We start from the raw sequence: 17586 nt of genomic DNA on the forward strand, positions 1-17586 counted from the left end.
ATCTATCTATATCGTCTATCTATCTATCATCTGTCTATCTATCTATCTATCTATCTATCTATCTATCTATCTATCTATCTATCTATCTATCTATCTTTGACTCTGACTTAACCACATAATAGAAATAAGAAAACTATTTTCAAGTGCAAAACTACTTTAAAAGTGGTAAATGACTTGCCGAACTGAACAAATAAAAGATCATTATGAACAGTCAGTGGCAAGTATTTGCTCAGTCTTATACAACCTCTGCTGTTTGCTTGAATTATTATAACAAATATTGGACTTCCATTTGTTTATGTGTTAGAATGTGACTGTTCATATTTCAGAACCTCAAGTCCATTGCATTCAATTACTTGTACAGTTCTGCTGATTAATAGGTTTAGAATGCGATACCTGCCTTTCACTCCTGCTGTGAGGCCCACACTTGTGTTCTCTGAACTTCCTTCTCTGTCTGCAGAGATGTTTCCTGCTTTACCTCCTGATTCCCCACCGACACACTTGTGGGCTCTTGTGGCGCTCTCAGTTCAGTAGTGTTCACCGAGGTCCTTGTTTCTGTGTCCCTCTGTGGTCTAATTAAATAACTGGAGACGGAAAGCCACTGAAAACAAGCAGCAATCACCAAAGTTTTGCCTCTCGGAAAACCTCTGCATTGTCCTCTGCTTGCTTCATAGAAGTGAAAGTCTCTAAGGCATCCTCATGCTCAGAAACCAACCCTTCATCTTTGGTTCAGTCAGAAAAACTGACCCATATTTTTCAGAGGATTGGGGAGGAAGGGAAAGAGTTCGAGAAAGTGAGTAAGGAGGGAGGAAGATGGACACTAGCTGTGATTTCATTCAGTTGGACTGCCTTCGTAAGGGCTTGATCTTTCCCTCTGTTACAAGGCTAGTGTTTTTGATGCTTTGTCTGGGGCAGCCTCCCTGGGTGAGTGCAGATGTGCTGGGCCTTTGGCTGCTCTGTGGACAGATTCAGAAACTCTAATGAAGTCATCTCTGCCTGCAGCCCAGCCTCTCCCATCAGTCCCTGCTGGAACTTGGCTTCCGCCTGCATAGTTCTGTTGTGATGTAGATGGCCTTCCAGTTAAGTTCTAGAGAAATCTATCCAGCCTTGCACAGAAAGTAAGAAAATAACTTTTCTTACATTTTCGTTGCTTCTAAAAGTTACCACACGAAGTGACTGCTCTCGTTATGATTTCTTCGTATGTATACTATTCAAAGTGGTCTGGGCAGGGCTGATTAAGCGCAAACGATCCATTGAAAGAAATGTTTTATGAAAACGTTTGGTTTTAGGGGTTGGAGGAGACAAAGACTGGCAATCATTTTTATTGCTGTTGTTTCTGAAGAGTTGTTTCCTTGTGGTTCTTGCTTTCTCAGTCTGTTTGCTTGAGGTGCTTTCTAGTCTGCTGCCTTCTTGAAGGATCCAAGCGCAGTATACTTTGTCTGGTTGTTGGTTGTGCCTAAGATCAGCAGAGGGGCACAGAAGCATGAATTCTTTGTTGCCCCCCCCCTCCCCCGACTTGAATAGGACAGCCTGATCCAGAGCCCAGCAACAGATACTGTCATGTCTAGAAGCACTTTGCCCAATCAACAACAGGAAAACACGGAAACGTGATCCTAACAGACCTTGGCAAGAAGTGTGAATGAAGATAATGGAACTCCGCAGAGGCACACCTGCCAACTACATCCTTCTGCTCTTTGAGTCTTTGGGTGTTTGCCCCAAGCTCAGCCAAGTTTTTTTTTTTTTTTTTTTGAAAAAAAAAGTTTCCGCTTATTCCCAGCCTCCCATTTCCCTCCCCCTCCCCCCACTCCTCTCCCCCTCCCTCTCCAATCTGAAGAGCAGTCAGGGTTCCCTGCCCTGTGGAAAGTCCAAGGTCCTCCCCCCTCCATCCTGGTCTAGGAAGGTGAACATCCAAACTGGCTAGGCCCCCACAAAGCCAGAACATGAAGTAGGATCAAAACCCAGTGCCATTGTCCTTGGCTTCTCAGCAGCTCTCATTGTCCGCCATATTCAGAGAGTCTGGTTTTATCCCATGCTTTTTCAGTCATAGTCCAGTTGGCCTTGGTGAGCTCCCAATAGATCAGCCCCACTGTCTCCGTGGGTGGGTGTACCCCTTGTGGTCCTGACTTCTTTGCTCATGTTCTCCCTCCTTCTGCTCCTCATTGGGACCTTGGGAGCTCAGTCCGAAGCTCCAGTGTGGGTCTCTGTCTCTATCTCCATCCATCACCAAGTTCTTAAGACTAGGTGGAGGCAAGGCAGCAAGGCGCGGTGCTTCAAGCTCTTAATGTCTTTTAGATGCCAACAATATAAATTAATGTCTTGCTTTATCTGCCTGAGATCCTGGAGTTTATATACCCAACATTTCCTGTACAAGGGGGCACTCACAGATAGTGATTCTAATGACCATTTTAATAGATTTGAGTTTAATATGTGTATATTATTATTATTATTATTATTATTATTATTATTATTATTATTATTTTGGTTTTTCAAGGCAGGGTTTCTCTGTGGTTTTGGAGCCTGTCCTGGAACTAGCTCTTGTAGACCAGGCTGGTCTCGAACTCACAAAGATCCGCCTGCCTCTGCCTCCCAAGTGCTGGGATTAAAGGCGTGCGCCACCACCGTCCGGCTTGTTTATGTATATTATTAGCATTAAAACTTATAAAATAATATTTTCCATTTTAAGAGTTCTGATAATTTTGTCAGATATTGGAGACTCAGACATAACTGCTATCTGGTTTTCTTTAAAGAAAGATGCCCTTCAAGAACACTCACAAGGGGCTGGGGAGATGGTTGAAACAGTGAAGTGTTCTCGGGGCACAGGCAAGGGGACCAGAGTTCAGCTATCTGGCACCTACATAAAAGAGCAGGGGCGCATGCCTTGTGTCTGTAACCCCAGTGCTTGGGAGGCAGAAACAAAAGGAATATGTCTCAAATATTAAAAAAAGATAGGGAATTCACAGGGTTTCTCTGTGTTTTTTGGAGCCTGTCCTGGAACTAGCTCTTGTAGACCAGGCTGGTCTCGAACTCACAGAGATCTGGCTGCCTCTACCTCCCAAGTTCTGGGATTAAAGGAGTGCGCCACCACCTCCCGGCTGTAAAATTTTGATAAGTATTGAATCCCCGGTTTTTGGATATCTGCCGCCACTGATGTAATAAGCCAATCAAACTGAAATGATATATCCAGGTTTTGAACAGAGCAAAGCAACTCCTGGGTGACCCTTGGAAGAGGAGGACAGGAACCACCTGACAAATATGGCTACCAGGTCTTATATAGCCTGTAAGTGTGGTCTTGGGCAGCCCCAGGAAGGGGGTGACTTTTGTCAGGCTTTCTCGGGGCAAAGCTTGGAATGGGAGGAGTGAGACCATACTGTGGAATGGGGCCTCTAGCTGGAGATCCCCAACATCTTAACCTTTTTGGGTCTACGTGGACAGTGGTAGGGCTTGTACGTAAGCACTTATGATAAAACATATGCAACCAATGACTTTTTGTGGTGTCCCATCATGTGTGTTTGTAGATGAACCTTGCAGTGAATAATGATCATAAGCAGGTCTGGGCAATGAATATCAGCTATTACCAGTTGCTTGCTTCTGCTTTGTGTCTTAGAATTGTTTATTCAACTGTTGTAAGAAGGGAGAGAAGAGTAACAGATGATAAGGTTTTAGGCTAAGGATCTGTCACGAAGTAGCCTCAGGCAAACCACTTAAACTCAAACTAGCTTTCCTCAAACTTAAGAAATAGATTAATGATACACAGCTTGAAGCATTTCAGAGAAAAATCAACCCCAACGCCTGGCATATAAATTCCAGTGAGAATTCATTATGTTCTACTTTTCTTCATTTTGAATGAATTCATGTTGACTCCAGAGCTGTATTCTGATAAAAAAAAAAATCTCTGGTGTAACTGTGTCACTTTGGTAAGTGACTTTCTGCACGGGATTGGGAGTGTTAAATGCTGAGCGAAAGTCTGATTCCGAGCTGTGACTTTCAATTGAAACAAGACATGGGATGAAATTTCAGTTTTAGCCATGGTAGTATAACCATTGCCTAAAGGGTAAATTACTCACTGCAAGCCAAACTGATGTCGAAGTGGTCCACAGGGTAGTGAAGTCACCCATTGCAATGACTGAGAAATAAAGGGAATCATGAAGAACACACATTTGAGGACGAGATCGTACTGATAAATCTGCCACGTTATCACTTAAAATCCACCATCGTATTGAATCTATAAACTGTAGAAAAGGAATCCGCATTCTGAGGAGTCCGTATTACACATTTAGAGCCCTGAGATGGGGCCAATCTAATTAAAGAAATCCAGAATGAAGACAAACTTTGTGCGTTAATCACTACCGTTTCTGAAGTCCTGTGCTTGATGCAATTTTCTAAGCAAAACATCCAGAGCCAATAATTACAAGGATATTTCCATATTGGTGTAGGAGGAGAAGTTGGTAATTGTTTCAGTACCCTAGAGTAACCTCCATACGTCTTGCAAACTTACTCTGTACCCACTGCGTAAAATTATACTAGACTTCAAAGTAACAGAAAATTCAAAGTCCTTCTCCAAGGGACAGAACTCCTTTGTGTTAACTGGTTGACCCCTTGCTCTTTAAGGTCCTAATGGAAGTCTTTTGTGACTCAGTGAAGGGTGCTCTTCCTTATATTGATGTTTACATCGCCGGCAAAGCCAGAATGGGGAAAAAATACAAACATAAAAGATTCCGTTTCCTGACAACATGGAAGGACTGATAAGTCCATGGAATCTGTGTTCTGGCAGAAAAATCTCCAACGGGTCCTGTAAAGACAGAGGAAAAGAAGAAAGCAGAGTACATTTAAGTAAAGATGCGGATTTATGTCAGAGAAAGGATTCTCTTTGAATGGGACAAGGGATTGCCTGGGGGATTTCCTGTCCAGCCCTTTATTGCTAGGGTCTTTGTGTACAGCTTGATGCCGCGGGCTCCCCATTGGGCAGTTCCCTAGGGAGGGCAGCAGCGAATGCTTACAGTCTCTCTGAGCTCAGGGTCTCACTTTCTCAGTATCTCTTTCAGGTTGGCAGAAGCCTCGAGCCTGACACCTCTTCAGAAGGGACAGGCAAGCTCTGTGGGAGCATAAACACATTATAAGCAAGTTCTTTGCTAGTTTTATAGTCCTGTCCGCCCCTAAAAACTGACCATACTTAATTGCTCCGGGCTTGCCTGCCCCACCAGGGCTTGGGGACTCCTTTCCCCTAATTCAGAAGTGGCAGTACAGGGTAGGGAAGGGGGTTGGGGAGTGGGGGACGGTGGGAACGCAGTTGTTTGAGAGCGCACAGTGAGATGGCACAGCGTCCGTGAATGAGAAGCGCACTCCCCCCTCCCCCTCCAGCCGATTGGTACTTCTTGTCGGGAAGAACGACTGAGAGGTAGGAGTGCCTGGCGAGAGAGGCAGGCGGTCCCTTGCGCTGGGAGCTCCTTACCGCCCCTCCGCCTGTTTCCAAGCCTGGGCTCTTTGGAGTGGCTGAAGCTGCCGAGCGCTTCTGGAGCCTGTGAATGAACCCTCCTCCTCTCCCTCCTCCTCTCCCTCCTCCTTCTCGCTGAGTCTCCTCCTCGGTGCTGACGGTACAGTGATATAATGACGATGGGTGTCACAACCCGCATTTGAACTTGCAGGCGAGCTGCCCCGAGCCTTTCTGGGGGAAGAACTCAAGGCGCGCGGGCGCAGCAGCAGTGAGCAGTAGGTGCTGTGAACAGGCGCTGGGACCGGGATCTGCGCCGGCGAGCAGCGCATCCTCCCTCACCTCCTGCTCCGTCCCGCACTCGCCACATCCTTCCCCAGTCCACCGCGCTTCCTATGTGATCTGCAGGGGCAACGCGGAGCCCATCCTCACAGCTCAGCAGTGAATTTCTCCCCAAACTGCAGTAAGCCGTCTTTCAAGGTAATCACGTTTCTTTTGTTCCCCAATTTAAAAGAAAGGGGGTAAAACTTGTTGGGAAAAGAAAATCGCTGAGCTTAGTTGCGGGGGAAATGGTGCACTGCAATTGGAAGAGGGCTTTAATTAAAGCCAAGAGGACTAGCCCTAAGGCGAAGTTAAGACAATGTGCTCACTTTAAAATATGCAGGTAACTTTGAAGAGGCTTGTTAAAGAGGAATTCAGACTGGTGCTGAAAAAGATGTAGACAAAGAAGCCCGGGGTGGGGTAGAGGAAAAGGACGGACGGAATAGGGGGACGGGGTTTGGTAGAGAAATCCTAGAAAAGTCATGCTATCTTGAGTTGGAAGAATAGGAGGGACTCCTCACACCTTGATTTTTTTTTTTTTTGTTGTTGTTGTCTTTAAACTGATTGAGGCAAAACTTTGAATGGGGAGTTCCCAAACTTGCCCAAAATACATGTCCCTGAAAACACCTTAGGGCAGACCACCTGGTTTCCGGGCTCCTGGTGTGTGGTCAGTATCTCTGTTCCTGGAAAGCCACCCCTGGGCTGCTCCCGACTAGACAGCGGGGTACTTTAGCTACCTCGGACCTGCGCGGACATGACCCCTCCCTGCCTCCGGTCCCCGCACAAGCAATATGAAAAGCTTTCTGGCAGGGGCTGGGCAGGGTACTGGGGTTGTGTTTCTTTGATGACTTGGGGGCTGTCAAAGCTCTCTCACGTTGCCCCTGTGTTCTTTTGTCCTGCGCGTGGTGCGCCGGAGCCGGAGGGAAGGAGCTGTGGTTGGGGGTGGGGTTGTTGGAACACCGTGGAGGTCTGGGAGGCTCCTGGGCGGGAAAGCTTGCCCTGAACCAGAGAGATGTGCTCTATTTTTCTCCCTCGCCCTGAAAAGCGAAATGGGAACTTGTCTCCCTCATCTTTAGTAGTAAACCAGGACCCAGAGCGCTCTCCAGACAAAGGTGGCGCAGAGACCCGAGTTAGGTACCAATTGGTCCAGTCTTCTCTCCTGGATTACAGAGGTCCTCTGTTCCCCGCTATATATCTTCACCCGCTCTGCTTTCATTTCTCCACTTCAGTTGAGCAACTTTACCCGCTGGTAGAGTGGTGGCAGAGAACGCGTGCTGGGAGTCCCCGGGGACGTCCTAGCCCGGAGAGTCCCATCGCCCTGAGTAGGCGTGGGCATTGCAGAGACTTCGGTGGTGCCTGCCGACCCGGGACATCCCGGTTGTCCCGGCTTGTTCTCTATGTCAATGGGCGTGGAGCGGTCAGGGGGTTAGACTGAAGAAATAGGGGTAAAAAAAAAAAAAATAATGTCATAGTCTAAACTATTTACTCTCGAATCCAAGTAAGTACGCCTCCGCTTGTCCTGCGTGTTCTTGGGATCCTGCAGAAAGGGGAAGAGAGCCGCCCTACCCCCCGCCAGACTGCAATGCTGTACCGCCTCGAGTAAAGCTCGCTATCTGTGTCCCCTCATCTTTGTGTCTCCTTCTCTGTCTCCATCTTCTCTGCCGTCTCTCTCACCCCTCTCTGCCTCCTCTCTGCTTTTGTGTCCCCTCCCCCATGGTTGACAAATGAATGGCTAGTGTGAAATCCCTTCCTTCTCTGTCCGAGGAGGCAGGCCCAGAGGGAGGAGCAAGGGGGGCGGTGCGCTCCTTAAGATCTGCTTGCAGTTGGGTCTTTCAGACTCGCAGAACCCAGATGTCTAGGAACAGGGAGTTTTGTAGTAGGTGTGAGCTCCCCCTGATGGAGGAATTTAGAACAAGCGGAGAAAAAGAAGGCCCGTAAACCGCTTTCTCATCCTTGGGTTCAAAGAGAGAAGATCCCGGTTTCCTTTCAATAGTCAGTTTTCCACTTCAGAAACTGGGACGTGAATCTTGGGGTTTGGAGGAGATGGAAAGAAGGGAATGTGGTCTTCCCAAGAGCAGGGCCTCCTTTTCTTCAGTCCCCCTGGCTTCCCGCGGCGCTCTGGGCGGCGCCTGCAGCTGGGTGGGCACACACACAAGGCTGGCAACTGAGCCAGGTTTGAGGTTTTTTGACATGCAATTTGCTCATTTTTAAGAGAAGTAATACAGATACTTGCTCTGGCAAATTTAGCTAAGGTCCTTGAACACAATGCTAGGGCCGAGTTCCAGGTTCTTGCGGAAGAATGCCACCTAATCCAACTTAACTTCCTCCACACCGGGACATGCGTTGCACGTGGAAACTAGGGAGAGGGCGCCCAGAAGCAAGGGAAAGAAGGGGAAAAGATAGTGAAAAAACGAGGACAATGGAGGGTAGGCGGAAATAGAAAGGAAAGAAGACGAAACAGATGAATGCAAATAGCCGGGTTTCGAAATACTGGTCTCAATTTTGTGCCCATTATGTTCAAGGCGATAGCAAGCGCATCTTTGCCTGCTTCTGGCCTGAGAAGGGACTACATAAGCAGAGGTGGTCCCGCCCCGCCTACTCGAGCTCATCTTGCTTTTTTGGGGAGGGACGCTGCTAGGTACTCCCTTCAGCGGCGGGGATTCGCCATCCGCCACGTGGGCTGGAGCTTCAGTTAAGGGCGCGAGACGGGTGTGACTTCCTGGGCTCTGAGACAGCTGCACAGCTGCTCCGGCGATCCACTCAGCCTAGGTCTCCAGCGGCTGTGGCCAATTGGGGCGGGACTGGGCTGAATCCGGGTGGGGCCTTGGCTGGCATGCCTCCTAGAGCTCCTGAGGCTTGCTGAAGCTGGAGCGGACCCAACTTCTGCTCAGATGGCACTAGACGCTCATATTAAAAGCCTTTAAAATACTCTTTTTTCCCCCTCCTGCTTCTTGAGAGTGACATGCAAGAATTGGGGTTTTTACTTTAAAAGGAGAAAGGAAGATTTACTCTTAGTCAACTCCTGGAATGAAAATTAGACAAGTTTGTGATTGTTCCCTGCACTCGTTTTTAAATACATTCACATTTGCCTAAAGACCTCTTTTAGCCATGGACAAAATTAATGCTGGTGTATTATTAATTATTAATAGTAAAATTAACTGGGTATTAATCAGGACCCTTAGTGTGGGCAGGGGGTAGGTGTGTCCCACAAGTTATCCAAATGGTTGATAAAAGACTTGGGGCGGGGTGGGGGGGATGTGAGGTGGGTGTGGCGATATAGACTGGACGCTGCTACAAAGATCTTCACTTGAAATTCTCCAGCTTCTAGTTGGTAAGAGCTAGGTTTTAATGGTCCACTTTCTCACCTTAAATTGTGTTTGTAATTGGACCATTATTGGTTTTGTTTCTCTCTAAAAGCTATGCCCTAAATTGTGTTAAGTACAGCTTGGCAACTGTGTTCAACTCAGGAAATACACAACGTGCTGAAACGGAATACTTTGATTTTTAATAGGAAGACAACCAAGGAAGCATCAGATAGTTTTCTGAGGCGGAGTGGGTTCCCATTGTAAGAGCAACGTAGCGAGGAGGGGATCTCAAAGAATCTAAGCACAAAGTAAGAAAGGGATATTTGACAAGTTGCATCTGCCTGTCCCTACTAACACTGCAAAGGGTTCCAGTGGATTCCAAGGCAATTGAGCAATTACTTCCTCCAGCAGGAAGTCCACAGTCCTTAATCTTCTTGTGGGTGGTGGAAAGAGGGATGGGATTCAAGACCATCACTTTGAATTGATGTACAAGTTCAAAGTTTGGTTTTCCTTGATGGTTTAAAAAAAAATTAAGCCTTTTCATAAGTCTTAGTTCTTTCTTTAAAAAAGGAAGTCTGAAAAGAATTTTTTCAGGTTTATGGGTGGTTATGATCAGGTCTCCCCTTCTTTGCTTTTGCAAGTTGGAGGGCAATCCTTCTGGTATTCCTAGCTACCTCCATCTGTATTGGAGTAACTTTCTGTTTGGAAAAGGTTATTAAAAGCTAACTCAAAACTGAATATTGTTAATGTGGGTGATGCAGCCATTGTTCCATCTCTCCTTACAGGGCTATGCTTAAACACTCTCAGGTTAATGATTGGTCAGTAGTAGGACATCCCGGAGCCCCTGGAAGCACGAAGACCAACCGACTCCCTCCTCCACAGTCGTATACTTAATCTCTTTTTTTTTTTTTTTTCTGGTTGGAGTTTAAACATCTTTGTTGACTTTATTCTTGGTCAAACATCCCTTGACTACATTTCAGATGGGTTATGGCTCTGAGAAGGGCAGAATTTCTTAGCTCTTTGTGGCATAAGAATGAATGCCTATGCTAAGTGGGTTTTAACAATTCCCCCTCACCCCCACCCAGAGACATCAGTGAGGAGACAGGCAAACACTCATTGTTAGAGGTTACTTGCCCTAGTATGGAAAAATAGGCTACCTGTTGCATACGTTTGGAGTCAGAACAAGGGAAAGTAAAGACGTGTTTGACCAAGTTCCATTTGGATAAGTGAAGATTTGTCAGTTTCTTCTTATAATCTAGACTTGGTAAATATGAAAATCTGTAAATGCATCTAAGACACAAAATCAAATCTGATGTAACATTCTTAGGATTGGATGTGACTGGGTAGTTTTTCTTCTGTTGTCTGTACATAGAGTCTTTGTTAAAAGTGTTTGCTAACTAAATTCTTTTTATCAGTCTGTCATACATAGAAGGGTACAAATATAGACTGCTTGCTAGAAACTTCCTCTTTTCAGCACAGAGAGCCTCAGTGCGTGAGGCAGTGTGCACCTCTCTAGCAGAGGCCTGGAGTTCAGTTTCATGTCAGGCTGTTCATAATCACTTTTAATCCAGATGCAGAGAGATCTGACACCTCTGGCTCTGAAGGCACCTGCACTAGCATGCACACACACACACACACACACACACACACACACACACACACACACAGAGTCACACAAGCATGCATTCACGTCTGTGCATACACACACACACTCTAAAAATAAAATAAATACTTTAAAACATAAATTATCCATTCACTAGTAAGCACAGAAGAAATAAGTCATAAATTACAGTTTTTTTAACCGTTAATTTATTGTTTCAACCTGACCTGAGACAGAATGGAGTGACCACTAGATTTGGCAATCAGAAAGCTTGTGTTGGATGCTGTAGCTGGGAAACCAAGTTAAATGGAACTGCTGGACCTTCAGTGTCATCATTTGTTAACTGGATAAAGTTATAACGTTTAAAATACCAAATACCTATGAAAAAGCTTTGAAAAATAGAAAACTTATAAGTGAGAGATACTGATGTACTGTGCCTGTTAAAACAAATCTTGAATTTAGCAAAAAACTGGGCAAAATTACAGCCTGGTAGTGTTGCAAAAAATATGTTTTTGAATCCCGTGAGAATATTTGTTCAATTCCATTAATAGTTGTAAAAAATAGTCAAAAAGGGCTGGAGAAATGGCTCAGTGGTTAAGGGCACTTGTTCTTGCAGAAGACCTTGGTTCAGTTCCCAACTGGGTAGTTCATAGCTATCTGTAAGTCAATTATAGGGTATTAGATGCCCTCTCTTGGCCTCCATGAGCATCAGGCATACCCATGGTGCACATGCGTACATGCAGGCAAAACACTCTCATACATAACATAAAATAAATAAATTTTTTTTTAAGTCACTAAAACAGCAGCAACAACACACTGCATTACTTTCTCACCAGTCAGTCAAGGAAAAGTTTGGGAAACGTGTGTTGGCTGGGTTGCAGAGAACGAAAGTTATAAATTATTATAAGAACTTTATTAAGTTCATTTTCTTTAGAAAACAATTCAGCAAACATTTTTTAAATTTACCAGCAAAGGGTATTGACAAGTGTGTGTACTCTTTCACGTGGAACTTCTACTTTTACATGTTATGTCAGTCATGGTAGGAATATCACTTAAGATAGATGCATAGGATTTTTCCTTGCAGTGTGTTATTGACAGATTGGTCTGTTGTAGGACAGGGCCTGGGTAGGTACCAAGGCAAGTCTGAGATTTCTTCTGGACCCTAACTCCCCGTGACTTTTCCAATCCTCCTGCTTCATCCAGACTGCCCAGTGCTGAATTACAGGTATTTCCTACTACATATAGACTGAGGCAAATTTTTTGGTATTTCAAGACAGGGCTTTTCTGTGTAAAGGCCCTGGCTGTCCTGGAGCTTGCCTGCTCTTGAACTCACAGAGATCTACTTGCCTTTGCCTCACAAGAGTTTGTATTAAAAGTGTGAAGCGTAATTTTTTTTTAATAGTTGAAGCTTTGAACTATCCTAAGGATTCATCCCAAGGAACTTGCTGAGTAAGCATTTCTACTATACCATGGAAATTGTATTTTTTTTTTGATTGGAAATGTGTTTTTAATAGAAGAGAATAAAAGGGGACAGTGTAGAGAGAATTATTTAGTGACATGAAGTAAGTACATAGTCATCATTTTAAAACAATCGGTTACTGAACATCCTAGGTATTGTAGAAGTAGAAGTGAAGAAGATGTTAGAGGTTTTCTCTTAAGGTTTCTGTGTTGGTTAAAAGAGGAAGATAATTCACAAATACATAAGAAAAGCAATGTCATGTGTTAGAGTGAGAACAGAGCATGGCAGAGATGGAGGAATGAAAGCAGAGTCCCTGGCAGGGAACAGAGTGCTAAGGGACATCAGTAAAAAGCTTAACTGAGTATAGGTCCAGGAATCTAGGTATCGGCTGTGACAGATTCCTGTGGTATAGTCAATACTGGGAAGTACAAACCAGGAGCATCTCTTGGAGAGTCTTCCTGAGATAATGCACTACTAAGCACTATAGTATAACATGTAATGCTTAGTATATCTAATTTGTAACTGAGGTATCCAAGACAACCAGTGGTCCAGAACAACTCTTTGGCAGGATGGTAGATGGAACCATTGTGTCTTTGCACTTACGTTACCTTCCCTCATCTAGGCTTTCCTAAGAAGGAGAAAGAATACTAACTATCTGATTAATAGAGCCCTGACAGTCTATTCCTGGTGTGAGGTGCCCCTCTTCTCTGCAAACATTTCACAGGGATACAAGTTCTGTTGACCTTGTCTTTTGTTTCCCAGGCAACTAAACAGCTGCAGTCAGCTGGACCTTGAGGGTTCGATGGCTTTTTTCCTATTTTTGACTTTACTGAAGTATATGGCTAAATATAGAGACTACTAGCGGGCTTATCTCCTCAGTATTTCCATGTACAGAGATTTGTTATCACCGACAGACCACACTTATGAGACAGACAGATTCTGGAGCAGAAAAATAGAAATGGGAGTTGGAGGCATGCTAGAAACAGAGTCAGTTTTCTCATTCGATAGGCTCAGATGCAGAAGAAACGTGGTAGACCTTATTTAAAGACACATGTGTAGGTCTCACAAAACTGAAAAAGAAAAAAAGAGAAATACATGTTTACTTATGCTGATGATGGGACAACAGATATACAGATCTGAGACTCCCCAAATCAGGAAGGGCTCTCAGACATAGTTACCAAAGCCATGGCTCATCATCCTTCAGTTTGAGTGTGGCAAACGTGCTGACAGGGGTAGGTATGAGTGGAGATAGAGAAGAGGCTAGCTGGAGCACCCGTGACCTCCAGCACAAAACTCAAGGTGGGAGGCCACTGTGTGCTTACTGCTGGTGACCGAACAATCAGAATACGGATCTTCTAGTTCATTTTCCACTGCGTTGGAGATCTGGGATTTAGTTTGAGAGCTCTCATGTTTTGTAGCAATTTATTCAAGCACATTTTTGTAATTTAATACCAGTGCATCCCAAACGTGTTTCACCTCTATGTTTTTAATGCACTGAATTTATTCTTTAAATTTAGGTTTAATAATAGTCTCTGGGCAGGTGGGAAGGCTTGCTGTAGATATGAAGACAGATTTTTCTCTTTAATTTAGAAAAAAATACAGACCTGCTTATAAGAATTAAGGTTGGTATATAAAGAGTTAAGTTTTTTGGCATTTGTCCTGGGCAGGAAGTAAGAAGGTGGAGGCTATGTTCTAGAGTCAAATTCATCATTTTCTCTTGGTTTTATAAGATTTGACTGTCTGAATATTGATGTGTCCAATATTTTATTAGGTATTATTAATATTCAGTTGGACAGTTTCATATGTGTTTCAAATCTCCATTAGTCCTACATATACACTTATTTTCATAAGGAGTGCTGGTTCTTCAAAGTGGAAATACTGATTACACATTTGGTCTACTAACCCTCTTCAAGGGGTATTGACCCTAGAATTATAGAATATTGTGGGAGTTAGTAAGTAGCTCTGTGGATATAAAACATATTTTGTTACATTTATGTGTTATTTATGGATATTTGGGTATTTGCAAATATTCCACAGTGAGCATGTAAAACTCAGAGAACAACTTGAAAGAGTCAGTTCTCTCTGACCAAGTAGTTCCTAGGGATCAAATTCAGGTCATCAGACTTCATAGCAGGTGCCTTTACCCACTGAGCAACCGCTCTGGCCAGTAAAATATATTTCAAAGTAATGATTAAAGCCAATGTAAGTGATGGCAGTTTATTATAAACATAAAGTGATCCAAAGTAAGACTTAGGGCTTCAAATCTTTTATTATTAGTGACCTGAAGCAAGAATTAGAGCATCTACAGAAAGCTTGAGTTACTGATTTTAATAATAATCACTGAGTACCGACTACGTTAGATATGAACAAGCATATTTTATTTGCATTATTTTCAGGTCTTGCAATCATTTCTATAGTGCACATTAATTTTCAAGCTTGGAAAGTAAATAGAGAAGTAAACTAGAGAGGCATACCTATTTCCTTATAATCTGAGGATTTAAGTAGAAAATTCAGAATTTGAATTTAAGACACTTTAACAGTAGAGTTCAAACATTAAGAAATACTTTATAAAGATGTCCTAAAAACTAAAACAGGAAGAGACTAATTTTTCTTTAAAGAAACAAAATATTATTTAGAAATAGGATTAAAAGAAGGCTTTCTATCTGGATTAAATTAATATTCATGGATTGCATATATTTATATTTAATATGATTTTATGACATAAATGCTCATCTTGCCTGTGAAATTAATATCTCTTATTTCTCAAACACTGTCAGTCCATCAAGACACAGGTAAAGCCATAAACCCATAAGCTAAGCATTTCACAGTTACATTTAGTTTGGTTGTAGTGTTTTAAGATTTATAAAACAAGATCAAATGCAGAATATTATTAAAGAAAAATAAGTAGCTGTCACAGAGTATTAAAATATATTTGAGTACAAACTGGACTTGGAATCTTTCATCATTTACTTTTATTTCAGTCCAGGTTTCCTAGGTAATACAGACTTTGTTTTTTAAGGAAGGCAAAGGGAGTTCAATTGGGTACCAACTTACATATGAGCCAGTGAAGATATCTTTGGCTGTACGGAACAAAGTGTTCTTGAATATATTCAAACAGTAATATGTCTATGAGTCTAAGACTATAACAAAAAGCTTAGACAATCAACTTACGTACACAGAAAGAGGTTTATTTTGCTCTACAGATTTGGAAGATGAAGTGCATGATTGATTGGCCTTGGGTGAGGGCCCGTGGCCAGGTAGCATGTCATGCCTGGGAGCACGTGGTGGAATAGGCTGCTCATATGATGCCAATGGGAAAGCAAACAGAGAAGAAGACAGCCACAGCCCACATTCCCCTTGAGGACACCACATTGACGTCCTGAGAACGCCCACTAGGTACCATCTCTGGAAGTTTCTCCAACTCCAGCAAAGCCATGTTCAGGCCCAAACTTTCCAAATATGGGTCTTTGAAAGGTACTTAAATGGAGACACTAACAACCCTCAGCCCTGGTGCTTATCCTTACTAGGCCGGTTTCTGTAAATCCAGACTTGGAAGGGCCCATTTTGTGACTCCGATTGCAAAATGTCTTTCCCAAAGCGTACAGTAAATTAGTAGCTAAGCCAAGGTCAGTGTTTTCTGACTTACAGTGAAGGATATCTTCTTTCATTGTTTACTCTTGAGACTCAAAGGCTGTGGAGAGTGTTTTAAAACTGGTTACTTTTGTTATTAGCAGCTCTTTGGGGTACATTTATTTTGTTTGTTCGGCCAGCTGGACAGTCAGTGCTGTTTGTGCTTCAGCTATAACACAGACCTTCTGAAGGCCTTAATCTGGCTAGTGATAGCATCTGCCGGAGCCACCGGTGGGTTCGTTCTCACACGGGATGCTTGGGCTTGCAGCACCTCCTTTCCATCACCTTCATCATTTTCTCATTCTGTCCACACTCACGTTCCTCATTCTCATTAGATTCTGAGGGTCCCTTATCCTCTTGGATAAGCCCAGCGTTATAAGTCCCCACATTAGGGCTTGGAGTTATTTTGGTAACTATTGTCTCAAGTGTGACTCAAATTATTACTTCCAATGCTGTGATATCGTCTATGACAAGCCCCTTGTTTTTACAGTCCACAGAGAACTGCCTCTTTCATTGCACCCAGTTCCTTATTAACATGTGATTTTCGGCCAGCCACCACCATAAATACTTGTGATATAATTTGTTTTTTTTTCATTTCTAGGCAAGATGTTGATAAATATGAAAAGCGTCTTATGGATGTGTTCAGCCTTATTAATAACCCATGCACTACCTAAAGGTTAGTAGAATAACTTGTTCTTTATTAGGATGTGAAAAAGCAGTGGGAAATGGAATTATAAGATGGAGACTCTACAGCTAAGAATCATTTAAAAAATCTATGCATTGCTTATGATCTGTACTTGAAGTATTACTGGATGTTGCATATATCAGTAAACCAAACAGACCAAAATAACAAACTCTGTGAGTGAAACTTTTGGTAACCTATAGCCCATTTGGTTTGTATGTTTGTTTTTCTGTTTTGTTTTGTTTTTTGAGACAGTCTCTCATTAGGTAGTCCAGCTAGCCTCAGACTCATGGGTCTCCTTCTCGAGCCTTACAAATGATAGGTTACTAATATGTGTTACCATGTCTGGCCTCCAAAGTTGAACTGTGTAAAAAGACTCTTTTAGAGCATTGAGAATATTTAAAATTCTAATTTCTTCTGGACTGCTTTTCTTAAAAAAAAAAAAAAGTCTTTAAACTTTCTTATACCAAAACAAAAAAATTTAGGAAAATTAAAAGATGTTGCCAGCAAGTCTTTGTAGCCCTCTCCCTTTGTCTTTGTCTATGAAAAGGTAAGTGGCCAGTGAGCACACATGGCACTGTCTTTCCTAGCTTTCACTTTCATAGCTATTTAGCGAGGACCCTATAATTCTAACTTTAGTTTCTAGTATAGCCAAGGAGACACCAGGAAGAACTGGAAGGGCCCGTGGTGAGCTTAACTGACTTCTTCTGCTTTGTGGACTCTGCATACCCTGCTGCTACTTCTGCACACCCATGCCCCAGACTTTCTGAAATAATTTGCCTAGCCACAAACTTGTCTTTCCTCCTTCTCACATGTGATTCCTTTTGTTTGACACTTCCTCTGTGGGGTTTTTTAAGTTATATTTTAATTTATTCTTCAGGACTGAAGGCTTCCTCATCTTTGTTCATTTATCCACCCATTCACCCATCCATTTAGCCATCAATCCATCCATCCATTCATCCGTTCACCAATCCATCCTTCTATCGTCTGTCAATATTTTTTAATTCCTTCTTTGTATCAGGTATTATTCTAAATGTCCACAGATATATCAGTGGATATTATAAATTTTGTTTTCTATGTAATGGAAATAAACAAACAAATAACCAACCTAGATATTTCCCGATGATGAAAATAAAGCAGAAAGCATCCCAGTGAATGGCTTCG

At 43.1% G+C, this 17586-nt stretch overlaps 1 protein-coding gene across 4 annotated transcripts in view; it reads left to right on the forward strand.

Annotated features, from left to right (window-relative positions):
* Positions 1 to 5478: 5478 nt before the first annotated feature.
* The window catches only part of Vcan (versican), a 99868-nt gene continuing 87760 nt past the window's right edge, over positions 5479 to 17586 (forward strand). For 2 of the 4 annotated variants that reach the window (XM_013349671.2, XM_026783719.1), the window contains exons 1-2: positions 5479 to 5905; positions 16342 to 16416. In XM_013349671.2, the coding sequence (XP_013205125.1) occupies positions 16347 to 16416 (70 nt within the window). In that variant the 5' untranslated portion in view covers positions 5479 to 5905; positions 16342 to 16346. The remainder of the gene's footprint in view (positions 5906 to 16341; positions 16417 to 17586) is intronic. The other 2 variants (XM_005356522.3, XM_026783720.1) reach the window with 2 other exon arrangements.

This window comes from Microtus ochrogaster, chromosome 19, assembly GCF_000317375.1.
Source record: "Microtus ochrogaster isolate Prairie Vole_2 chromosome 19, MicOch1.0, whole genome shotgun sequence".
NCBI classification, from domain to species: Eukaryota; Metazoa; Chordata; class Mammalia; order Rodentia; family Cricetidae; genus Microtus; species Microtus ochrogaster.